Source organism: Panthera tigris, chromosome A3 (assembly GCF_018350195.1).
Source record: "Panthera tigris isolate Pti1 chromosome A3, P.tigris_Pti1_mat1.1, whole genome shotgun sequence".
In the NCBI taxonomy this organism is placed as follows: Eukaryota; Metazoa; Chordata; class Mammalia; order Carnivora; family Felidae; genus Panthera; species Panthera tigris.
This window is the reverse complement of record NC_056662.1, coordinates 118,651,683-118,677,172: the sequence shown is the minus strand read 5'-3', so window position 1 is coordinate 118,677,172 and position 25,490 is coordinate 118,651,683. Positions and strand designations below refer to the sequence as shown.

Genomic DNA, 25,490 nt, shown 5'->3' with positions numbered 1-25,490 from the left:
TCCCTCTCTCTCTGCCCCTCCCCCGTTCATGCTCTGTCTCTCTCTGTCTCAAAAATAAATAAACGTTAAAAAATAATAATAAAAAATAAAAAAATAAATAAAAATAAATAAAACAAGTTAAAATTAAAAAAAAAAAAAAAGAACCAAAAGACAACAGAAAATCATCGGCTATTCTGAGAAAAATAGACATTTTAAGAAACTGCTAAAAAAAAAAAAAAGATTCTCTCCCTCTCTTTCTGCCCTCTCCCCCAACTCTCTCTCTATCTCTCTGTCTAAACAAACAAACAAACAAATAAATAGTTTTGTAAAAAAAACTTTTAGTGAGGGCGCCTGGGTGGCTCAGTCAGCTAAGCGTCTAACTTCGGCTGAAGTCATGATCTCATGTTTCATGAGTTCGAGCCCTGAGTCAGGCTCTGTGCTGACAGCTCAGAGCCTGGAGCCTGCTTCGGATTATGTGTGTCTCTCTCTCTCTGTCCCACCCCTCCTCATGCTCTGTCTCTCTCTGTCTCAAAGATAAACATTAAAAAAAAAAACAAGTCTTAGTAAGAGTGAAGTTTAATTAGAAATTTTACAAAATAAAAAATAGGGATTAAGGAAAGTAATGAAACATATTGATCACTTAGGACTTTCTTAAGCTTAAAATACTATTTAGAGTCAAAATGTTTTGTTTAGGATAAACATGTATTATTTATTTTTGTAAAAAAAAAATTTATGTTTATTTACTTTTGAGAGAGACAGAGTGCAAGCTGGGGAGAGGCAGAGAGAGGGAAACACAGAATCCGAAGCAGGCTCCAGGCTCCGAGCTGTCAGCACAGAGCCCAACGCCTGGCTTGAACTCACAAACTGCGAGATCACTATCTGAGCCGAAGTTGGACGCTTCACCCCACTGAGCCACCCAGGTGCCCCTAAACATGTATTATTTAGTTAAAAATAACTAAACTAAAATGAATAAAGAAACACATTCATTTAAAAAATACACAACTTATAAGAGGCATAGTATGATTTACTGTGTTCGGCACTATTGACCCCAAACTTAAAATTCTAGCTTCCTGAGGTAAATATTTCATGAATTATTTATTTTTAGGAAGAAGCATTTCAGAGACAGCCTATAGATAAGGATTAGGTTTCAATTCCTCTTTCTCCTTACAATAGTCTCTTTTTTATGATAAACCATAAACACACAAAAGAAAAAAAGCCCCTTGATGGGTTCCTTTCCATGTTTTCTTTTGCAATAACAAGCTACATTCAGTAAATTGCCAGTCAATCAAATTGTGGTTCTTTTATATCTTGCTGTGTTCTAAGTAATTTCCTAATTCACACCACAGAAATAAGAAGGAAAATCTTCAGTGAACTATTCTTAACTGTAGAGGATGAATAAAAATGAAACTACCACAGTGTTATGTCCTGACTTGAATGAGGACTGAAAGTCAACAAATTAAACTCAGTTTTTAAATGTCCTTACGAATGGCTCAGCTAAACTTTTTAAGATTATTTATCTATTTTAAGTTGTATTTATTTAAGAAATCTCTACACCCAACGTGGGGCTCAAACTCACAACCCCCGGATCAAGAGTCCCCCAGAACTCCGATGTGGCTCAGCTCTTTTTTGTTTTTTTAAGTGTATGTATTTATTTTGAGAGAGGCAGAGACAGCGCGAGTGAGGGAAGGGTAGAGAGAACCCCAAGCAGGCTTCACACCCCCAACGCGGAGCCTGACGTGGGGCTTGAACCCATGAAACCGTGAGATCATGACCTGAGCCAAAATCAAGAGGCGAACACCTAACCAATTGAGCCACCCAGGCGCCCCTGGCTCAGCTTTTTGTAAGAACACGTGGTGACAGTACCCACATGGCACTTCAATCATGAGCAGTAAGAAAGACTTTCAGACTGTTCTTTGGTCTATGCAGCCTGCCAGCAGAGAGGGCAGTTGATTATTATGGTGTTGCATCCACAGAGATAAGCAGCAGGTGGGCAGGATTGTGGACACTTTTCCCTCAGATGACAACACAAGCTTCTTACTTGTTGTCATCTCTGATGAGCATCTCTCCTCTGGACTCAAGATAGTACTGCCCTAGAGTACCATCCACGGATCACTAACAGGAAGCAGCAGTTCTTGAAAAAATGGCTGAGTCCATTCTTAGGTGAGGCAGGGAATGCTCGGAATGACCCTGGAACGTCCTGTTGTTCCAGAAAGTAAGAAAAGTTCCAAAGAATTATGGGACCATGACGGTGGAACCCAGGAACTAGCTGAAAGACGCTCACACTGGTCAAATAGACTTCAGTGTGAGCATCACAATAAATGAAGAATTTAGCAGAATTCATGAATTGTTAATAAGTAAAGGGAGGGTGGAGGGCAAGGTCCTCTTACCGTAGAATGCCAACTGATTCATGAGGAAATGATATAGTTAGGAAATCAGCATGTGGCCACCATCACAGTGGTAGCTGGCCGAGGCAGGAACCAGCAATGGATGCTATCATGGGATGTGAGAGTGTACTGGAAACAGCATGCTGACTCAGTCAACATTTTCCCACCAATTCTTCATTAATCACAAAGGGGAAAAAGGTGCCTTTGCAGTGGGGACACCCAGCAGACACCGCCTTAACCAAGTGATCCGAGTTAATATCATGAAAAATGGGACAAACTGACATCACCTGTCTCCTGATGCAACGTGCTGAGTATTCCTGACAGTGACGCATCAGCCCAGACTGATCATTCTGCAGAGCAAAGGGTCTGTATTCTTGGAGATGGTCAGTTTCATAGAAGTTCAACAAAGACTGAGAAACTGTTCTAGATTAGAGACACAACAACGAATTACATACAATGCATGAGCCTAGATCTTAATCTTGAAAAAAAAAAAGAACTCTATGAAGTATAAAGGTCAATATTGGATAATAAAAATTAGATATGAACTGAATACTATGCATTAGGATTAAATTTCCTGAATTTAGTAATTGAATTCTAGCTGTGTAAGAGAATGTTCTAGTTCTTAGGAAACACACGCTGGGCAAAGCAGCATGATGTTTAGAACTTGCTTTAAAATGGTTCAGAAAAAGGAAAGAATAATAGGTATTATGTGGTGAATATGGGACTTTGTGGCAATATTCTTGCAACTTTCCTATTGGTTTAACTTTAAAAAAAAAAAGGCTTAATTGAAAATTAAGTTGGGATATGTCGTCTACCTCTAGTGATGGTTGAGTAAGATCCTACCAGAGCAACTTTACACAGGAAAGAAAAAAAAAGAGAAACTGGATTCAACACACACACACACACACACACACACACACACACACACACAGCTAAATTAAGCCCCTAGGGAGTGGACTGTAAATACCAAACAAAAGTAAAAGGATATTTTTAAAGGCTGAAAAAAAAAGGGTGTCAACTCAAAATTCTATATCCAGCAAAAACGTCTTTCAAGAATAAAGGTAAAATAGACATTCTTAGATAAAAGATAAGAGAATTCACAGATTTGCACACGATAATTGCTAAAGAAAGTCCTACAGGCTGAAGGGAAATAATATCAGGTGGAAACTTAGATCCTCAGAGAGGAATAAAAGACCATCAGTGGGTAAGTGTAAAGGTTTGTTATTTTCTTCTTAATTTCATTATTATATGTGTCACTCTTTTAAAAAATTTTTTTTAATTTTTTTTTTTAACATTTATTTATTTTTGAGACAGACAGAGAGAGACAGAGCATGAACGGGGGAGGGTCAGAGAGAGGGAGACACAGAATCTGAAACAGACTCCAGGCTCTGAGCTGTCAGCACAGAGCCCGACAGGGGGGCTTGAACTCACGGACCGTGAGATCATGACCTGAGCCGAAGTCGGCCGCTTTACTGACTGAGCCACCCAGGCACCCCAAAATTTTTTTAATTAAAAAAAAATTTTAATGTTTGTATTTATTTTTGAAGGAGAGAGAGACAGAGCATGAGTGGGGGAGGAGCAGAGAGAGAGGGAGACATAGAATTTGAAGCAGGCTCCAGGCTCTAAGCTGTCAGCACAGAGCCCAATGCAGGGCTTGCACTCACGAACTGTGAGATCATGACCTGAGCCAAAGTTGGACGCTTAACCAACTGAGCCACCCAGGCGCCCCTAAAAAAATTTTTTTTAATGTTTATTTTTTTTTGAGAGAGACAGAGTGCGAGTGGGGGAAGGGCAGAGAGAGCCTGACATGGGGCTTGAACTCATGAACTATGAGATCATGACCTGAGCTGAAGTGGGATGCTAAACTGACTGAGCCACCCAGGCACCCCTAGATGTGTGACTCTTTAAAGTAAAAGCAACGACATTGTCTTGTGGGGTCAATAAGATGTATCTAGGAATCCATCTAGCACTATAGTATATTGGAGAGGGGATAGATGGGTCTATATGTTACAAGTTTTCTACATTTAGTATGGAACAGTACTGGGTAAATGTAAGAATGAATAATGTAATCCCTAGAACACACACACACACACACACACACACACACACACACACACAATGGAAAGAAGTATGGTTAAAAAGCCAGTAGAAAACTTAAAAAAAAAAATCTTTAAATAGAAAAAGAGGCAGGAAAGGAAGAACAGAGAACAAAAAATAGAGGGGACAAACAGAAACAAAATATTAGGACTAGAAGGGAACTGCCTCACCTGATAAGTCACCTACAAAAACTCTACAACTAACATCGTACTCAATGGTGAAAGATGAAAGACTTTCCTTCTAGAAAATCAGGAACAAGGCAAAGATGTCCACTTTCAGCTCTCTGATTCAACCCAGGACTAGAGGTCCTAGCTGGTGTAGTGAGACACAAAATAAAGGGCATACAGATTGGAGACAATCAAATAAAATTGTCTTTGTTTACATAGGCAAGCAATTATGTGCATAGAAAAATCCCGAGGAAACTGCAAAAACAGAAATGAAAACTGGTAAGTAAATTTAAGAAGGTTGAAGTTCGCTGTATACAAATCAACAGTGTCTATACAGTAGCAACGAACAATTGGAAAAATTGTCAGCCGACAGACATGTAAGGACACGGTCACAATTCTGAGTCTGTACAACGCGTAGCTAGAGTCACTCACTGGAATAGTTATATTATTTATTTAAAAAGATTTTTTTTTTATTTTGGGGCACCTGGGTGGCTCAGTCGGTTGAGCATCCGACTCTTGATTTTGGCTCAGGTCATGATCTCACGTTTGTTTCAAATAAACACTAAAAAAAAAAAAAAAAATTTTTTTTTTTTATTTTTAACTAATTTCTACACCCAAGGTGGGGCTCAAACTCATGACCCCAAGATCAAGAGTTGCATGTTCTACCAACTGACCAGCCAGATGCTCCATATTATTATTTAAACATTTTTAATGTTTTGTTTATTTTTGAGAGAGAGAGAGAGACAGAGCACGAGTCTCGGGGAGGGACAGAGAGAGAGGGAGACACAGAATCCAAAGCACGCTCCAGGCTCTGAGCTGTCAGCACAGAATCTGACGTGGGGCTTGAACCTACAAACTGTGAGATCATGACCTGAGCTGAAGTGGGACGCTTAACCGACTGAGCCACCCAGGTTGCCCCCCCCTTTAAAAAATGTTATTCAATAATTAACTCATATACCCCTTTAAATGATGAATCACTAAATTTTATTCCTGAAATCGTTACTACAATATATGTTTTGTAACTTGTATTTAAATGAGAAAAATAAGTCATATACTCCATAAGGAGCGAGTTGGGGAGGGGCAGAGAGAGAGGGAGAGAGAGAATTTTAAGCAGGTTTCACACTCATCGAGGAACCCAATGCGGGGTTCAGTCCTACAACCCTGGGATCATGACCTGACTGGAAATCAAGAGTCATTGGCCCAGGCACCCCAGTTGTCTGATTCTTAATGTTGCAAAAGACAATCTGCAACAACCTGTAAACACAGGTTGAACAAAATGTTGGGCTATATCCATGGAAATTACTTAGGGATTGTAAGTGAAATGAAAGGCAACTCTAAAAGCAAACGGTTATGTATGTTTAGTGCAATGTAGTAAGTGCCTGAATTTGAAATAAAGAGGTAGTGAAAGAATTTTTCTTTTTTCTCTGAAAGAATTTCTTTTATCAAAGAAACCGGTTGAGTGAGGACACTCCCTGGGTGTCCTATGAAGAGGGAAGTTGGCTGCTATCCCCAGAACCCTCATGTGGTCCCGGTCCCCCCATCGGAGGCCTTCCTCCACCCCAGAGGGCCCTCGCCCTGCTGCTGTGAGGTCCCGCTGCGCCCTCTGGTGGGCAACAAGATGCCTGCTTGGAGAATATTCACATATCAGAATCTTAGAGGTGAGCAGGGCCTGGGATACCGTCAGGTCCTACTCCCTCATTTGTATGCAAAGTTTAAACTGGCGTCTAACAAAAAATGCCTCTTCACTGTATAAAACTTCGAATATTTTAAATTTAGAGAAACAATATCACTTACTCCATGACCCAGACACAAACATTTTAACATTAGAGCATGTTCCCTTTGATTGTTTCTTTTCCTTATTTTCACCCATTCATGAAATGCTATCCTGACTTTTTTTACATTAACACTATACAATGAGAATTTCCCCAAATCATTGCAATTCTTTTGTAAGAAAGAAATTCCTTTCTAATGGGTGCGTGGCCTTAGACATGCCTAATGACAGTACAGCTGCCCAGTCTGGACACAAATGAGGAGACACAAATCATATTTATGGCAAAATCATGGTGATGGTGGCACAAGATGATGAATATGCTGAAAACATTGAATTGTATAATTTATTAAAAATTTTTTTAAAATGTTTTATTTATTTTTGAGAGAAAGACAGCATGAGCAGGTGAAGGGCAGAGAGAGGGGGAGACACAGAATCCAAAGACAGGCTCCGGGCTCCAAGCTGGCAGCACAGAGCCTGACATGGGGCTCGAGCTCACGAACCGTGAGATCATGACCTGAGCCAAAGTCGGACGCTTAACCGACTGAGCCACCCAGGGGCCCCTGAATTGTCTACTTTAAATGGATGAGTTGTTACAGTATATGAATTAGATATCTCAGTAACACTTTTAAAAAACATATGAGGAGGGGGAGTAAGCAGCTACATAGAAATACGGGGGTTCATAAGCATATTACCTCTACCTTTGTGTACGCTTCGAATTTTCTAAAAGAAAAAGTTGGATGCAATATTTCCTAGATTTCTCAGAGGTGCTTACCCAAATGCTCTCTGGCCTCCCCCAGTTCATGGACTCAGAGACGGCTCTCTGTCCAGTAGACGGGATGGGGCAGGGCTGTTGCACACACCTCCCCAGCCACTTCAGGCTCCTTTCGCCATCTTTCTACTCCGTTGACCTCTCTGCCCCACTCGAGGCCTGCTCTGCTAACCCCTGCCGCTGCCTGGCCTCTGGGCCAACAGCGGGCCTCTGCCAGGCTGTGTCCCCCCCTGCCCCCTACCTCCCTCACCGTACTTCCTGGCTGTGTCCTGCCAGCCATCTTCCAGAAACCTCAGCCTAAGAGCTAAGAAGTTCTGACTCTAAGCGAGGCTGCGTTCCTTCCTACATGGCTCCTGAGGCCCAAGCAAATCAAGGGCTATATGTATCTGGGCACTTGTGTGGGGTCCCTGGGAGGTTGGCCAACCGTTCAAAAGCCCTGGAGAGACTCCGGAACAATTTACAAAAGTTAGGAAATGGGTCCAACAGGTTAGGCGGTTCTGCCCGATGTCTCACACCAGTGTGGTCCCTGACTCAGCCCAAATCCAGAGCTTCTAGGGCTTTGGGCATGGAAGATGAAGGGTGGCCCGGGGGAGAGAAGATTGGAGGAGGCACCACCGAAGGCACGAAGGGACAAGCAGGGCTGGCAAGGAGGAAGGGCGACTCGTGACGCACGGTGGGAGTGCAAGCGCCGCTGCAGGGACTTGGCGACCAGGTGGATGTAAGTAAGGGTTAAGGAGATTTCCAGGTTGGGGGGCCAGGTGAAAGGTGTTTCCTTAGTGGGGATAGAAGATAAAGGAGGAGGAAGTGCTCGCGGGCTTGTTGAAATGGAAGGTCTCTGCCGCTGGAGGGGTGAGGGCGCTTGGCTGGAAGCTGAGGTCCAGACCTGAGGTGGGACGGTACATGGGGCGTCTACATCCGGGGCTCACAGGTGTCCCCCGGGGATGGGGTGACCACATGGCCCAGTCCTGGTTTGCACTCTGTCCTAGAGTCTGGTTTATGCCTCTCGTTCCAGTTAGCACCTCTTTCACTCTCAAAAGTGTCCTCATTCGTTCGGGTGACAAATTATATGGTCGTCCTACTCAAGAGAGGGCCTGCGGGGAGGGAAAGAAAAGTGACTAAGCCAGGCTCCTTTCCCTCACTTCCTTCTTTTGGCCTCCTCATCCTCCCGCCTTCATCCCCTCCTTAGACACTCGTATTTCCCCCTTTCTCTACCTCCTCCTTCCCTTCTGCCCTGTCTCTCTTTCCCACTTCCCCAGGAAAGAACTCACCCCCACCCCCACAGACCACCCCAAGTCACAACTCTGGTGGCTGAAGGAAGAGCCAGCCGGGGGACCCCCTGCCCAGTGGACAGCGGGCCTGGGGCGAGGCGGCCTGGGCAGGACAGGGAGCAGGGCCAGCGGGGTTGTGGGGTTAGCCCCGGCTGGAGGCCTGCTTCCTAGTCCTAGTCCGGTTTTCCTGTTTTGTTGTCTCGGAGCGAAGCATCCTGCCCTTGGAGTCTCCCATTCTGACCTCCGCAAAATATGGAGATTGAACAAGTGACCTGACGTGAATCTTCGCAAGGAGAAGTTGTGTTCATCTTATTTGATGCCAATTTTTATGGTGGTCGGGTCACACGATGTGAGAGGTTAGTCACCTTGAAGAGATGGTTTGTGTTGAATGTGTGTGTGTGTGGGCTCCCTGGGTGCAGAGGCTGAGAACTAGCGTCCATGGGGCCCTTTAAGGACCAACCTAGGGCCCACGGCCCCTCGGGAGCCCTGCACCAGCCCCTGGTCACCTGCAGAAGGCGGGCAGACACATTGAGGGCCAAAGGGGTCCTCTGGCAGGGTGGCCCTGCTGAAGTCACCGCAGCTTCTGAGAAGGGGCTTCCCAAGAGGAACTCCGGAGCTGGAGCCACGAGGGGTTGGAAGGAGGAGGTGAGGACAGCAGAAAAGGAAGGAGGACTTCAGGGCCTGAGAGCGGGGACGAGGAGTTCGGTAACTGCCTGAGAGAGGGGACTCCACCAACCCTCACCCGCCCGGAGCTGTCCGCTCCTGGGCAGAGGGGGAGCAGTTTACACCGCGTGTATGTGTTCTGGAGCTCTCTGGCCCCCAGGACTTGGGAAAAGCGGTAAGAAGGCAGGGGGAACCTGGCAAGTGCTCTTTAGTTGGGGTTCAGGGGGGTGAGTACCGGGAAGGCAGTAGGTTTTGAAGCCAAACCAGAATTCAAGGCCGAGCTGCCACTTGACCTCTCTGAGCCTCAGTTTGCTCATCAGCAAAATGGGGTTCATGAGGCGGCCTCGCAGGCTGTTTGAAGCCGGCGGTGATAAATGCCCTGGAGACCACGACCGCAGCTGCCGAAGATCAGGAGCTTCAGGGGCCGGGGCAGGGCCGGGGCAGGGCCGGGGCAGGGCCGGGGCAGGGCCGGCGGCGACTCCAGGAGGCCACCGCACGAGGGGCTGAGGAGAGGCGCCGCTGCCGGCGGGGAAAGGGAGTCCAGATCTATCCGCCGGGGTGCAGGAGGCTGACCCCCGCCGCGCCCCCGCCCCGGAGGTGCCGCCGCGCGTCTTCCTTTTCCCTCCAGGCGCGCGACCGGGGTTCTCGGAGCCGGGCTGTCACCTGGACGCCCGGGCAGAGGGGCGGGCGCGCGGGGTCGGGCGGGGAGGCGGGACTTGGCGGCGGGCGCGGGCCGGGGGGTGGGGCGAGGGCCGGGGGGCGGGGGCCGGCGCCCCGCGGGGAGGCCGGCCACGTGACGCCTGCAGCCCCGGCCGGGCCACCAGGCGGGGAGCGCCGCGGCGGCCCCAGGAGGTGGCGGCGGGGCGCGGGAGCCCGGGCCGCGCGGGACTGGCCGTCGGGGCCCCGGGACGGTGGCCCCGGGGGCGCCCATGCCATGGAGAAGCTGGCGGCCGGGCTGGCCGGCCTGCGCTGGAGCATGGGCGCCTTCCCGCTCGACCTCATCGTCAGCCGCTGCCGCCTGCCCACGCTCGCCTGCCTCGGGCCAGGTACTGGGGTGCGGGAAGGGGGGCTGGGGGTCCGCGGGGAAATCGGGGGCTCTCTGGGCAGGTGCTAAGGGGGCCGTGACGATGTGGCCCCTGCCCTCCCGCTCCCGGCTTCGGCCTCGCGCGGCTCCCGGCACGCCTTCCCTGGAGACCCAGGGCCCACGAGCCGAGGGTCTGCCGCCTCCTGGGCCCTGCTCACGGGCACTGGACAGAGATCCGGGACAGGGACTGAGACCAGGCCGGGACAGAGTTTTCCCGGCCAGCTAGAAGCCGGAGCGCGGCGGAGGCCCCGCGGCCGCCCCGTCGGTGCATCCCTTTCCCTGCAGCCCTCAGACCCCCGGCCTGGGCCGCGCCCCCCTCCGTCCCTTTGTCTCCCGCTTCTCACCTCGATCCTCCCGCATCCCCTGGGCCTCGGACTGCGTCTTCCCACCGCCGCCACCACCCCCCAGCCCCGATCGGCCCCTGTTGGCACCCTTCTTGCGCTCTCCTTTCGCATCCCGGGGAGCAGTCTGTGGCCCCCGGCGGGCAGGTCACCTCGGGGAGAGGCCCGAATGATCGGGCCCTCCTGCCGGCCGTGCCCCCAAGTCCCGGCCCTCCCTCATGTTTTGCCCCACTTCCCAGGGGCCCAGGCTGCTCTGCCCATGGGACTGTGCATGGGGGCCCGAGAGGGGACGCCTGGAGGCCGCACGGAGCGAGGGGACCGGTTGGAGGAAGGGGGGGCGGCTGCTTGGCTGGAGGAGGGGCGGGAGCCGGGGCTGGCAGCCAGGCCAGGGGTTTTGTGTGCGAGGAGAATAGGGGTTTGGCCCGCGTTGGCACACTCGCTTCCCTGAATGCTAATGGGGCCCGCGGCCACAGGCTCCTCTCTCCTCCATGGGGCCCGCAGCCCCTCCTCCGACCCGCGGCGGGGTGGAACGGGCACCGTGAGCGGCAGCGTGTCCCTCGACCGACCGTGCTGCGTGTCAGTTTCCGAGCCCGGGGCCGTCGGGCAGGAGAGCTCAGCAGCCCAACGTCTTGCTCTCCAGATCGTTAGCTAGTGATCCCGAGGCTGTCCGAGTCAGCATCAAGGCTGTCCCCTTCTGCGTGTGAATGGGATAAGCTGGCCCTAGGTTCTGCCTGGCCACTTCCCACACGTCCTCTTTGGCATCTCCCTTTCCTGGGGGTCCTTTCTGAGCTCCCCAGTCCCACCAGGCCTCCTCTGGGCTCCCGTGGCGCCTCGGCACCCCTGACTTGAATCTGTACACGCGTTTTTATAGTTTATTGCCTTCACACTGGGCTCCAGGCTCCTTGAAGGAGGATATCCCGCTTAACAAAGATTCTGGACTTACCGGAGGGATGAGTGAATGGACAACTGGTGTGATGGCCCAGCTGTCTGCCTGTCTGTGACCTGTCTGTGGTGGCTATGGCTGTGGTCACTGTGAGTGCGAATACGTGAACAAAAATGTGTCTTTAGTCTTAAAGGCCCTACAGCCTATGCATTTGGGAGAGGCCCCTGTAGTTGCAGCCATGGGACTGAGTTGTGTCAGTGGGGTGACAAGCTCCTGTCACTAGGCCCAGGGGCTGTGCTGGCTCAACTGTTGGGGGCCATGAACCATAGCCCTTTGGTGTGTGCCTTGTGTGGTTGTGAAGGTTTCAGAGTAGGAGGGCTTCCTCTGCCCCAGGACATGAGGGGTTGAGGAGGAAAGCTCTGACCCCCTCCAATGCAGTGGGAGCCCGCCCCACTCAAAGGGCCTGAGCACATCCTCCCCACACCCTTCATGGAGCCCTCAGTCATCAGGATAATCAGGATAAACCACTTCCCATTTGCTTGGGTGGCAGCAATTTAGTAAGTTGTGTCTGAGAGGGCTGGGAAGGAGGCATCCCCCCACCTTCCCCCTGCCCACCAGCTGCATCCAGGAGACCAGGCCCCCTGGAAGCTGGGCCAGCCCCTCCTGCTCTCCTGGAAACCGTTGCTGGGGTTGGAGCCTTCTGGGCCCAGGCCCCTCCCAATACCTCTGCCCTAGTGCAGCTTCCCCCAGAACTAGGTTCCCCCTTCAAGCTCCCCCCCCCCCACCTCACCACTGTGTTTCGAAGACAGGGAGGGTGAAGGGCTGACAAAGGGAGAGCCAAGAAACAGCTTCTCTGAGAGGGGCTAGGGGTTATCGGAGACTTTGTCCCCTCTCCTTTGAGGTCCCCTGCGTGTAGGAGACCCTTGTGGCAATGGGTGAGAAGGGGCTGCCCAGGAGAGAGCCAGGAATCTCTGGGGACCCCTCAAGCAGGGATCCACAATGGATAGCCCGTCTCAGCCCTGTCTGTGCCCCCGACAAGGCCCTCCTCGCCTGGCTTAGGCACTGACTTGGGGGCTGAGAATCCTGCTGGTGGTCCTGAGGCCCAGCTCTAGTGTCTGCTCAGGGAAGACCTCACCTACTTTGCTGCTCCTGTCTGGGAGTACCCAGACACCCTCCACTCAGCACCTCCAACGTGGCCTGTTTTCTGGGTTCACCTCTTTCCACCTCCCCATGGGCCCAAGTGCTCTGGGAGGGCGGGGCTGGCTCATCTGCCGGAACCCTGGCTCGCAGCACAGGGCCTGGGACAGCAGGCCGTCCAGGCAAGTGGTGAATGAAGGACTGTGGCCGGGGTGGTTGCTGGGGCCCCGTCAGGAGCCAGAGCCCTGGGAGACCAGGCGTGACTCACAGCCCTGAGGCCACAGCTGGCAGCGCGCCTGTCCCCTGAGCGGTGTTGACCTGGACAGGGATCGTGGGCAGCCGTCCCCAGTCGGGGTCTTGGTGAAGACGTTAGCCTCCCTCGTCCCTCCTAATGTCCACTTTACCTTTCCTTCCTCTTCCCAGGGGAGTATGCTGAGGGTGTCAGTGAGAGAGACATCCTGCTCATTCACTCCTGCCGCCAGTGGACAACGGTGACAGCCCATACCCTGGAGGAGGGCCACTACGTCATCGGACCCAAGATTGACATCCCCCTGCAGTACCCAGGTGTGCCCAGCCAGGGACAGATGACATAGAGCCACTGGGGAATGCAGGCAGGAGGGTAGGGGGTAGGCCTTGGGGGAAACTGTTAGTGACCACCCTTTGCCTGGAGCCACAGGGATGAACGAGGACATGGCTGGCCGGGTGGCGGTTAGGGCCCTGTGGTTTTCATACCGTTTCTGGGGGAGTCCTGGGTTTCTGGTTGCAAAATTTTGATTCACATTTTATTTCGTTTAGTTTTTTAAACGTTTATTTTTGAGAGAGGGGGAGCGCGAGTGAGGGAAGGGCAGAAGGAGAGGGAGACACAGAATCCGAAGGAGGCTCCGGGCTCTGAGCTGTCAGCACAGAGCCCGATGCGGGGCTCGAACTCCCAGACTGCGGGATCATGACCTGAGCCAGAGTCAGACACTCAATGGACTGAGCCCCCCAGGCGCCCCATTCACATTTTATTTTAAACTGATGATCTAAACATTAACCCCACTCTCACACTGCTGCAAATCAAACCTTAACCCTAACTAGAGACCTTGGGTGTGTACTGTGAGCTGCCTCATTAAGGCTTTTTTTTTTGTCCAGACCCTCGAAGAGAACGTCTCGTGCGGGGATCTTCTCCGTGGTTGGTGTGCAACCAAAATTCTTCAGAAACAAAGGGATGCTCAGGCTGATTTTAGAACTGCACTCGTCCACTCTAATCCTGATTTTTCCCAATTTTTGTGTTAAACTCCTTGTTTTCACTGACTGGCTTTATCAGCGAATGTGAAAATTTTACACTTAAATGAGATGATGCTAATGAACTCGTACTTTTATCTGTTATATGTATGATGTTGATATCTTACATACGATTTTGTTTGAAGAAAGGATTCTGCTGCTGGAAAGCACAGCCCTTGTATTTTACACGTGACAGAACAGAGGCTTTAAGAGGGAGGTGATTTGCCCAGGGTCACACAGCTAGGAAACAGCGGAGCAAGGGCTAGAACCCAGGTGACTGGACTCCTGGGCTGATGCTCGCTTGCACCACACCAGCGACGCAGGGCTGTTGTCACCTGGGTGGGAAGGGTGGGAATCTGGTGGCCCCCTTCAGAGATGCCCCTGTGTGCCCCAAAGATCCCACAGCTCCTGCGTGTTAAACACGCGCCGCCCTCCAGATGCTGAGCTGAGTGTTTCGTCATAACATCCTCACGGCAGCCGTGTGAGAAAGTCTTATTAGCTCCGTCTAACCCACAAAGTGAGGCTCCGAGAGCTCTGGTAGCTTGCCCAGTTCTGTGTTTGTGACTGCTAGTCCCCTTCCCCTGCCCTAGTAGAAGTCGGGAACTCCTGAGCTGGAGCTGGGAAGGCTCCCATTCCTTTCCTCCCAGGTATTGGGGTCCCCAGCCCTTCTTGGGTCTCCTCTGAGCCAGGGGGACAGGACTAAGGCTTCTGCTCTTTACAAACAACGCTGTCAAGTTGGTACCCCCATAGCTCCCACACCCCATTTAAAAGATGAGGAAACACTCTGGTGTCTTTCTGACCCCGGGGTTGGGCCCTGAGCCTGGAGCCCTTGAAAGGCCTGGTTAGCAGCTAGAAACTTCCCAGCCTGGCTCTCTGGTATTGGTCCAGGAAGGGGCCCCAGATCTTCTTGGGATGAAAAAACAAAAGATTGGAAAAAGCCCTCGCTGACAGAAGTGTGACTTTACTGTCCCATTTCAGTTGTGTTATTAAACATCAGGGAAACCAAGGCACAGAGCCTCCTAGGGAAGAGTGAGTGAGTGCAGGAGGCCTGGGGCCCTTTCCCTTATGCAATCTTCTGGTGCCCCTGTGTGCATGTGGACGGTGTGGTCATGGGGCGACGGCTGGCTGGCCTGCAGGGGAGTCGCATCCCTAGCCGCATCTTTCCGGTGGGTGGCTCGGTGGCCCTAGTGGGGGAGGGGAGGGACGGGGTTATAGCCTGGAAGCGAGCGCGCGCAGCCCTACGCTAGTTCCTCCTAATGAATTAATAATAACGTGGGCGGGGGCAGTGGCCAGACCCGGGAGCCTCAGGGAAGGCGGGGGAGGGGAGTGCAGTGCAGCGCCCGTGGATTCGGGGGACCTGGCTGCCCGGAGAGGGCCCCCACCGCCCCGCACAAGGGGCTAGGTGGCTCAGGTCAGCGTTGGCCGGCATTCTGGGAGCTAAGCCCTGTGCTTCCATTTCACAGATGGGAAAACTGAAGCCCGGAGAGATTAAATAATTCGCCCAAGGTCGCGCGGCTGGTTGGTGCCAGAGATGGGATTCAACTAGGTCTGTCCGACCCCAAGCCTGTACATTTACTCGCCATTCTTTAGGGAACGGCGGCCGGGGTCGGGTGCTAAGAGGAGGGGGAGGCTGCTCTGGCTGGAAGGGACGCCAGGGAGCGCCAATGTGACGTAGGAGGGAAAGGGCAGGGAGCAGGGGCAGGCTGGGGTGGGGCAGGTCCCTAGGGTGCGGGGCGCTTGGGGTCTCACTACGGGGGGAGGCAGGAGAGGAAGCTGCCGGGGGGAGCGAAGGCTTCCAGGGGCTGGCGCATCGCTCCCGGGAGGTCTCCCTTCCTTCCTCCCGCGGTAATGACCGGTGCTGGGCCCGCGCTGCGGCGGAGGGGGTGGTGCTGGCTACCATGGTTACATTGATCCGCCGGCCACATCCTCTCCCGGCTGCAGCCCTGACTTGGCTCCAGCTCTCCCCACAGGGGGCAGCGGGCAGCTCTCCCCGCTTGGCTGCTTGTGGTGGGGGGCTTGTGAGGGGGGGGGGGGAGGCCGCGGGAGGGAGGGGTGGCACCCGCAGTGGGATGGTAGCCGCTGTGCGGCCCCTGCTGTCCGCCCCCCGCCCCCCCCCCCCCCCAGACCCCCGTTCCTTGCCAGGCGCCTCCCCAGTTTCTCGCCGCTGCCCTGGAGGGCTGTGGCACATTTTCTTACAAGGGTCTCCTCTTTCTCCTGGGCACTTCCCCTTCCCTTTCTCAGCTTCACTTCTTTCCCACTTCTAGGTGCTGCCGGGCCCTTCGTTCTTCATTCTCAGCACGTTGGGGGCAGGGGGGTGTCCTCAGTCTGGGATTCTGGCTGGGTCTGGGGGGCTCCAGGACCCACATACTGTATACAACGCCGTGTTTGTGTTCACGCCAGGAGGACGCTGGCATTTTTTTCTGGGAGGAGAGTTCCCAAAGGGTTGAGATCCGCCCTAGCTGAAGACCCACCTGTGGGTTCAGTCTGTACCTCCCACCCGGAGTCCTTAAGCCCTGCCCCCGCTTGCTCACCCCTCTAGGAGCACCCCCTGGGGGGCCTCACTTGGCCTCCTAAGGACTGGCTCCTGCCCCACATGTTACTTCCAGGTTCCCAGTTTTGACTAGCAGCTCTGCCTGCCCCGTGTTGTGTTGGTTTTTCTGTTTTTTTGGTATTGCCAGGTTTTTATTTAAATTCCAGTTAGGTAACATACAGCGCAATATTAGTTTCAGGAGTAGAATGTAGTTGAGCGCCCGGTGCTCAACACAAGTGCCTTCCTTAACACCCATCCCCCATCGAGCCCATCCCCTCCCCCCCACCCCCCAGCCTCCCCCAGTAACCCTCAGTTTGTTCTCTGTAGTTAAGGGTCTGTTTTGCCAGCTCCATTTCTGACCCGGCTGGTGGCCTGTGTCCTTTCCTCCCCCTACCTGCACGTAATCCGCTGCCCCAGTCTGCCTCTTGGTCTGCTTGATTTTGCCATTTCCCCAGTGGCTGTCCCGGCTCTCCTGCAGAATGACCTCCCTGCTTTCTTTATGGAGCTCAACTTGGAGCTTGGCATTTTCTTGCTCAAAACACTGCGACGGCTTTCATTTCTTTTTTGGGCTGTGAGATGACCGTTTATTGAGATATTTTCCTTTGTAGTTCTTAGCCAGCTGGGTAGTCCACTGCATCACGTCATACAGGCTGTCCTGAAGGGGGCAGCCTTCAGCATTGCAGCCTACAGACTAGGCAGTCCCCAAGATCTCTTTAATGGTTCTAGAGCATTCTCTAGCTAAAGATGCATGCTGCTTTTGTTGGGCAACGTTGACAGTTTCGTCAAAAGTGAGACTTCCACCGCGCGTGATGTTTTTCTGCTTTTCTCTGTGTCTTGGTGGGTCCTTGAGGGCTTCGATGATCAGAGCGTCGGCAGAAGAAGGTCCCACTTCAGCGTGGGCCTGTTTGTTCTGAGTGGTCAGTTTCGCTGTTGTCCTCAGACCTTTCTGATCACCACTTGCCTTGGCGATGTCCTCACTAACCTTTTTGGGACGCGCACCCGGGGGGCCAGTCTTGGGGGCTCTGCAGACATGGCAGTGACTACCCCACCAGGGCACCTTCCGTGACTTCGATCTTTTGGGCGTCGGACTTAGGTGGCCTGGCGGAGGTGGCTGGTGTCAGATGAATCCGGATTTAGGACGATGGGAGAAAGTGGCACCTTGGCTTCCTCTGAGCTGAAAGCCAAAAGCTCATTTCTTACTGAGCAAAGTCTTTCTGCCTTAACCTGGCATTTAGAGCCTTTCATAACCTGGTTGCTGCTTCACATGCCGTTGGCACCTTCCTCAAGTCCTGGGCATAGGCACTCACCATTTCGGGCAGGCAATCTGCTCTCATGACTCTTGTTTTTAAAAAAAATTTTTAAGTTTATTTATTTAGAGAGAGAGAGATAGAGCAGAGGAGGGGCAGAGAGAGAGGGGGAGAGAATCTCAAGCAGGCTCCACACCATCAGCACGGAGCCCAACGTGGGGCTCGAACTCACAAACCGCGAGATCATGACCTGAGCCTTACCCGACTGAGCCGCCCCGGTGACCCTGTCTTGTCTGTGCTATTTCTTCCATGTGGACTGTCTGTTCTATAAAACTTTTTTTTTTTTTTAATGTTTATTTTTTTATTTGGAGAGAGAGCACAAGCGAAAGAGGGGCAAGAGAGAGGGAGAGAGAGAATCCTAAGCAGGCTCCACAGTGTGGAACCTGGCGTGGGGCCCGGTCTCACCACTATGAGATCATGACTTGAACCAAAATCAAGAGACGGTCGCCTGAGCCACCTAGGCGCCCCTGTAAAACTCTTTTCATTCTTAAAATCCCCTCGGACCGTCAGGCGGGTCTTTGGCTCTTCAGTCACGAGTCTGTTGTAGCAGCTGTCCCATCCTGCCATCATTGGGTGCTTTGTGTCGCACCAACTCTATCTGGGTCATCTAGGCTTGCACCCTCTGTCTCAGGGCACATAAAGGGTATATGTGACCAGTGAGGTGAGACAGTTTATACAAGGGGGTCAGCTTCATGGATTATCCTCGTTCTTTTACAGTCTGTGCCTGCTGGGGGCATCTGCCGGGCCAGCTAAAACAGCCCCTGACCGCAGGTTAGGAAGGCCTCGTCGGAGGGAGGGAGGGAGGCGGTTTTGTCGGGCTCAGGTCAGAGGCCTCTGGGATGTTGCACCAGGGGCTGAATGTTGGACCAGGGCAGGGTCTGGGAACAGAGCTGGAGTCTGAGCAGCCCTCCTGGGGTCTCCAAGGCCCGGGGCTGAGCCCCTGGTCTGCCAGGTGCATCGGTATGGATCGGCAACCCGAGGTACGTGCGTTGGATGCCAGATCCAGACAGGACCCCCGATCGTCTGCTCCATTGCCCTCCGACGAGGACCCCGAGAGGGGAAGGTCACAGCAAGTCAGAGTGGGGCTGGGACGAAGCCAGGAGCCAGCATCTCCAGTGCGACACTGATGCTTGGTTGGAGGCCAGTTCTGTGTGCAAGCGTTTGGCTGCCAATGTGCATTCGGATTTCTCTGGGCAGGCAGCTGCGGGCCTCCTCACCCACCCACAAGCTCTCCATGGGGTTCTGGTTGCTAGGTCTGTGCTCACCTGCCCCCCTTGAGCCAGCTGCCTGGCCCCTTCCACCTCAGGCTGTGCAAACCTGCCTTTCTGCAGTCTCGGTTCCAGAGGGGCTGGCTGACGCGAGGGGAGCAAGAAGGGGGGACCGGCGGGCAGGCCTGCCCTAGCAGCCTGTGTTCGTCCTTCGTAGGGAAGTTCAAGCTCCTGGAGCAGGCCCGGGACGTGCGGGAGCCGGTGAGGTACTTCAGCAGCGTGGAAGAGGTGGCCAGCGTCTTCCCTGACCGCATCTTTGTGATGGAAGCTATCACCTTCAGTGTCAAGGTCAGTCCTTGCCACACCAGGCCTGGTGTCCCCACGCTGGTTGGAGGGTTGTCCTTAGGGTCCAGGAGGCAGAAGGTGTCACAGTGCCCCTTGAGGGCTTGGGCCATGTCAGAAGAGCCAGGTGTATGACCCACTGGCCTGCAGAACTTCCTGGAATAGGTGGTGAAGTGTGTGTGTGGAGGGTCCTGCCCTGACTTGGAGATCCTCAGGGCAGCCCGTCCCTTCCGTAGGAAGAGTGGTCGTTGGGGGCACACAGTCCCGGCAGACCCCCACTGGTGTACGGATGGCTCGTTTCTGTTTACAAACCCTTATCCACCAGTTCACTCCTCTTCACGGTAGCCTTGAGTAGATGGAGTATTGTTACTGCCCAGATCGTATAGGCAATGATAATAAAAGCTGCCATTTACTGGATATTTTAAAAGTATGGCACACCAACATGTTGCAGTTCTTCCAAGAGTTAACACACGAGGCAACTCAGGCCCCAGAAGTAGCTCATTTAAGGTTGCGCGGCTCCTACGTGGCCTCTCCGGGAGGGAAGGTGGGTCTCCTGACCCTGCGGTCCGGTGCTCTTGATCCGGTCTCAGCCTGGGAAAGGCTCCCGTGTCGGGGAGTGGGGGGGTGTGCGCGCGCCTCAAAGGAGGGCTTTGCCTGGGCCACCGGCTAAAGCCCCACCCGGTCTCTGGGATCCGCAGGTGGTGTCGGGCGAGTTCAGCGAGGACAGCGAGGTGTACAACTTCACGCTGCATGCGGGCGACGAGCTCACGCTCATGGGCCAGGCGGAGATCCTGTGTGCCAAGACCACCAAGGAGCGTTCGCGCTTCACCACGCTGCTGCGCAAGCTGGGCCGGGCCGGGGCGCTGGCCGGGGTGGGAGGCGGCAGCCCCGGGGGTGCGGGGGCCGCGGGTGGCGGCGGCGGCGGCGGCGGCGGCGGCGCCAGGCCCGTCAAGGGCAAGATGCCCTGCCTCATCTGCATGAACCACCGCACCAACGAGAGCCTGAGCCTGCCCTTCCAGTGCCAGGGCCGCTTCAGCACGCGCAGCCCGCTGGAGCTGCAGATGCAGGAGGGCGAGCACACGGTGCGCGCCATCATCGAGCGCGTGCGGCTCCCCGTGAACGTGCTGGTGCCCAGCCGGCCGCCGCGCAACCCTTACGACCTGCACCCGGTGCGGGAGGGCCACTGCTACAAGCTGGTCAGCATCATCTCCAAGACCGTGGTGCTGGGGCTGGCGCTGCGCCGCGAGGGCCCGGCGCCGCTGCACTTCCTGCTGCTCACCGACACGCCGCGCTTCGCGCTGCCGCAGGGCCTGCTGGCCGGGGACCCGCGCGTGGAGCGCCTGGTGCGCGACAGCGCCTCCTACTGCCGCGAGCGCTTCGACCCCGACGAGTACTCCACCGCCGTGCGCGAGGCGCCCGCCGAGCTGGCCGACGACTGCGCCAGCCCGCGCCGCGCGCGCCTCTGCCTGCCCGCGCCCCCGCGCGCCCCGGCGCCCGCCCGCGCCCCCGGCCCGCCCGGCGACGGCGAGCAGGAGTACGTGAGCCCCGACTGGGCCGGCCCGCCAGAGCCCGGCGCGCCGCCCGCCGAGATCCCCTACGAGGAGCTGTGGACGCACCAGGCGGCCGAGGGCCTCGCCGAGGGCCGGACGCGGCCGCCCCCCGGGCCCGACCTCATCTCCTTCGGGGCCGCCGGGCCGCCCCGCCTGGAGCCGGAGGCGCCGCCGCCTCCCGTCCCTCCCAAGTCCGAGGCGGTGAGTGGCCGGGGGTGGGAGGCAGGGAGGGGGGCTGGGGGTGTCTGCTCCAGGGAGGTGGCCGGCCAGAAGCAAGTTCTCCTGCGCCCCAGCCTCGTAGCTCCGCCTCCAGCCCCTGGAGCGTGTGACAGAAGGTGTCCCAGGGGCGGGGGAAGGAGAGAAGGACAAGGAGAAGGACGCCGGAGCGTTTGTGGTATACCGGGGCCGGTGTGGATACCAGGGACGTAGATGTATATGGTCTGTAGATAACCAGGGGCGGTGGCACTGGGAGTTCTGGAGACAAAGATGCTCGTAGGTCTCTAGCTTGAGAGAGTTTGGGGATGAGCTCAGAAGGCTCCACAGAACAGGAGTCCTTTAAGTTGTCCAGGGAAAAGAAGGTCCCCTGGTGGAATAAGTTTAGAAAATGTAGTGGATGATTCCTAATCCACCCCCTCCTCACTTAGGAACCACAGAACGCTGGTTCACTAAAGGCTCTGTGAAGTCCTGCACTAAGGAACCCCATCTGTGCCTACTGCAGAATTTTGCAACCGCACTGGTCCACAGCAGTGGGCTGCAGCCGTTAACATCAGGGAGTCCACTGGGAGTATTTGACCTATAAGGAAGGGATCTTGATGACCAATGGCCCTTTCTTCTCCTTGTCACACCATTTTCTTCCTCTTCTTTTCCTTGAGGAGGGACTAGGTTTACTTATCTGTTTTGGATCTCCTCATATATACATATTCTTATATTCACGATGGCTTTCCAAGGCCACAGGAGATGGTGTGTATGTCATGGGCTCTCGTGGAGTGAAACAGGCTGGAGAGACTTAGAGGGCCGGGGTGGGTGAATGGCAGAGGTGAGTAAGGCGGAGATAGCCTCTTGGCAAAGTGGGGCAGTGTCCATCCCAGACGCCCTCCTTGCCCAGCTGCTTGGGAAGGGCGAGGCAAGGGGTGTCCGCCGCCTGGGGACAGGACGCGGAGTCACGGCCCTCTGCCTGCAGGTGAAGGAGGAGTGCCGCCTGCTCAACGCCCCACCTGTGCCTCCCCGGGGTGGCAATGGCGGCGGCCGACCCTCGGGCAGCCCCCCGGTGCCCCCACGCTTCCCCAAGCTGCAGCCCATCCACTCCCCCAGCTCCAGCCTCTCCTACTACTCCTCTGGCCTCCAGGATGGGTGAGCCCCCTCCTTCTCTCGGTGCTGGGTCCTCGGAAAGGGGCCTAGGGAGGGGAGCCGGTGCTTTGGAAGAGTCCAGGCCTGGGGGTTCGGAGGGCGTATGTTCCTGAGCAGTACCTGAGCTTGAGGGGGCTGGGGGCTGGGGCCACGCCTTGCTTTCCACCTTCTCGCTTCAGTTTGTTCCTTTCCTAACTGGTGTCGGTTGGGTGGGGACACGGCCCAGGTTCCCTCCAGACTGGGATCTGCCACGGGATGGAGTTCTCCTTGCCGTATGAAAATTTTACGTGATTCAGCGTAGTCTCATTTTCCCAGGGGCGGGAGAGGCTGGAAGGAAGACTAGGGCAGTCCCGGGGTGGGGGTGGGGGGGGGCGTCTCAGGCCTTGGGGCCGGGGCGCGAGCCGGCGTTGCTGAGATCAGCGTGGCAGTCTCTGCCCTGGCAGAGCGGCCTGTCGCATTTCCGCGCGTATCTGTGTCTCTGCCCGCAGGGCAGCCTCCCGCAGCGGCAGCGGCTCACCGTCACCGGATGCCTACTCCCTTTACTGCTACCCGTGCACCTGGGGAGACTGCAAGGCCGGCGAGGCCTCCGGCCGCCCACCCCCGGGACCCCTGCCCTCCACCACGCAGCCCAGCCAGGCCGCGCGGGCCCTCGCAGAGCCCCCGAGCAGTCGGGCTGCCTCCGTCTTGGGGGCTGACACCCCCGTCAAGGCGTACCACGGCTGCCCGCCTCTGTTCAAGCCCTCTCACCCACAGAAACGCTTTGCTCCGTTCGGAGCTCTCAACCCCTTTTCGGGGCCTGCCTACCCCTCGGGCCCTTCCGTGGCCGCCTCTCCTGGGCCCACGACCACCTCGGGCCCCCTGGCTACCTCCAGCCCTGCTTTTTCTCCAGGCCCAGGCTCACCAGGCCAGGCCTACTCGGCTGCTCCCCCCTCCTGTCCCACCTCCTCCTCCTCCTCTTCCGAGTGGCCGGAACCAGCCCTGGAGCCCTTTGAGCTGGGCCAGGGCGGTTCCCCGGAGCCCGAGCTGCTGCGCTGTCAGGAGCCCAGAGCTGTGGGGGCACCTGGGCCCGGACCCTGCCTCTCGCCACTCGGACCCCCCAAGGCCTTTGAACCAGAAGGTCTGGTGCTGCGGCAGGTCCCCACCCCACTGTCACCGGTGGCCCTGCAGGGGCCCGAGGCGGGCGGAGCTCGGCTCCTTCTCGCCCAAGGGCGCCTGGAGGGGCCTCCTGCCAGTCCCCGGGAGGGGGTCGCAGGCTGGGGAGGCCGGGATGCCTCCTCCTGGCAGCCCCCCGCTGACCTGTCTGCACTCTCCCTGGAAGAAGTCTCCCGAAGTCTGCGTTTCATCGGGCTCTCAGAGGACGTGGTGAGCTTCTTTGCCAGAGAACGCATTGACGGCAGCATCTTCGTGCAGCTCAGCGAGGACATCCTGGCAGATGACTTCCACCTCACCAAGCTGCAGGTCAAGAAGATCATGCAGTTCATCAAAGGCTGGCGGCCCAAGATCTGATGTTCCCGGCTCGTAACTGCGCAACCGGAAGCTGGCACGGAGGCCCCGGGGCTGCAGGGGGACAGCCTGCGGGACCCAGGAGCCGGTCCCGCCTGCGAGGAGAATCTATGCCAAGACTGAGGCGGCCAGGCAGCCCCTCAGAGTGAATCCAGACACACTTGGAAGTGGGGGACTCTGGGGTCAGACCCCTACACAGGGACATCTGGCCTTTGTGCAGATTATGTGGGGAGGAGGCTGGAGGCACCGGGGCACACCTGGGCCTGGGGCCACACTGCTGTGATTCCCGTGGAGGAAGGGCATCAAAAGCTGGCCTTCGCGGTGACCTAACATCTTCCCGTGTCCTTGTGCAGAACTTCACAGGCCTCTTGCACTTCTCAAGCTTGTAGGTTGAGGTTAGAAACCAGGGAAGAAGATGGTTCGTAACTTAAGCACAAATTCCCCAAGTGCCCTCTCCCCTCTGCCCTGTGGGCTTTTGGCCTAAGCTGCCCCAGAGTCTGGGTGCCGTTTCTGTATCTCTGGGACGCCCTTCCTTCCCCCTTCTGTGAATCAGGGCCCCGGCCCCGAGCACTGGGATAGCGAGTACAAGCCTGTGCCACCGTGCCTCGGAGGCTCCAGCTCTCGGTGCCGGTTTGCGGGTGAAGACCCTCGACGAGAACGGCCCTGCTGTTGACGTGCTCTAGTCGGGGAGCCGGGTGGTCCCCTGACGTCCCCGGTGCCCAGGCTTCCGCCTTCCATCTTGCCAGGCTGGGTCCGGTCTGCGAAGATTCTCACTCCGCGGAGGAGCAGGTAGATTTAGGTCAGCCGCTCCTGGATTCTGGAGGCGAGTGGCCTTCAGTCTCTCCCACTTCCCCTCTGCTCCCACTTCGCTTGATTCTGGCCAGCACACGGTGCCGTCCTCTTGCTCTCTGTAGCTGGCACAGGTGGCGTGGGTGGGGAGAAAGCACGGTGGTTTGGGGAAACCTGCTCGTTCCCCGTTCCCGGAGCCCAGGCCTCCTGCACTTGCTCATGTGCCTCACAGCAGGCCCTCGTCCCCCGGATCTCGGGCACGATGACCTGCTTGGCACCCGGAGGTTGGCCGTGGTGTACGAGCACCCGTTACTCCCCAGCCCCCGGGCTCTCCGTCTCATCACCCAGGACCACACTAACTCTTGTGCCGCTGGCTTCAGGCCCCGGGTTACAGGCCTTCTCTTCTGCCTTACCTAGCCTTCCTAGATATTTATTTCCTGTTTTAAGAGTAGTGAAGCCATGCTGGTGCTCAGGCCCTGAGCTGATGCCTCCGCTCCAGGGCAAGGGGAGTCGGGAAGCAGGACACACAAACTGATGAAGCATTTGGTTTCCTTGTCGAGCCCTTAGTGAATCCTCCGGGACTAGTGAAATAAATGCTAGAGCACTGGACAGTGCAGGTGGAATGCTGGGTGTCGGCAGCTCTCTTCTTCCGGACCACGGGGACCGACAGGTACAATGTGTAGGCCTCCAGGCAGAAGGCTCTGGAATGGGTGTGCCCGTGGCCCACTCCTGGGTTCTCTTCTGAAAACCCCTCATCAGCCCCTACCCTAGAAGAACCTTCCAGCTCCCTCAAAGGTTTCAACATCATTCCTACTTTCCATTGCTGCTGAGTGGAAAACTCCAGCTCGCCAGCCAGGCCCCAGGTTTTTCCTGCACTGGCCAAATGCCTGCCTGAGGCTCTCCCAGAGCGCCCTTTAGGAGCCCGTTAATGGCTCTGGTGTGAGGACCCGTTCTCTACCTTTTGGTCACCTGAGAACCCCTAGCACAGAGGTGGCTTGATTTTAGAGTCTGGCTCTGTGGCAACCAACCAACCAACCAACCAACGGTGAGTAGTCAAGCCGGAGCTAAGCTCCCTGCCCACTGGTCCCGGCAGAGCTGGGCCCGGGAT

General features: G+C 55.3%; 1 protein-coding gene across 1 annotated transcript; it reads left to right on the top strand.

The window, feature by feature from the left end:
* Window positions 1–10,032: 10,032 nt before the first annotated feature.
* GAREM2 (GRB2 associated regulator of MAPK1 subtype 2) lies at window positions 10,033–24,795 on the top strand. Its single transcript, XM_042982339.1, has 6 exons — window positions 10,033–10,144; window positions 12,967–13,107; window positions 19,069–19,199; window positions 19,892–20,944; window positions 21,924–22,093; window positions 22,579–24,795. Exons 1-6 carry the CDS (start codon window positions 10,033–10,035, stop codon window positions 23,594–23,596), a joined length of 2,625 nt encoding a protein of 874 aa, XP_042838273.1. The 3' UTR covers window positions 23,597–24,795.
* Window positions 24,796–25,490: the final 695 nt, after the last annotated feature.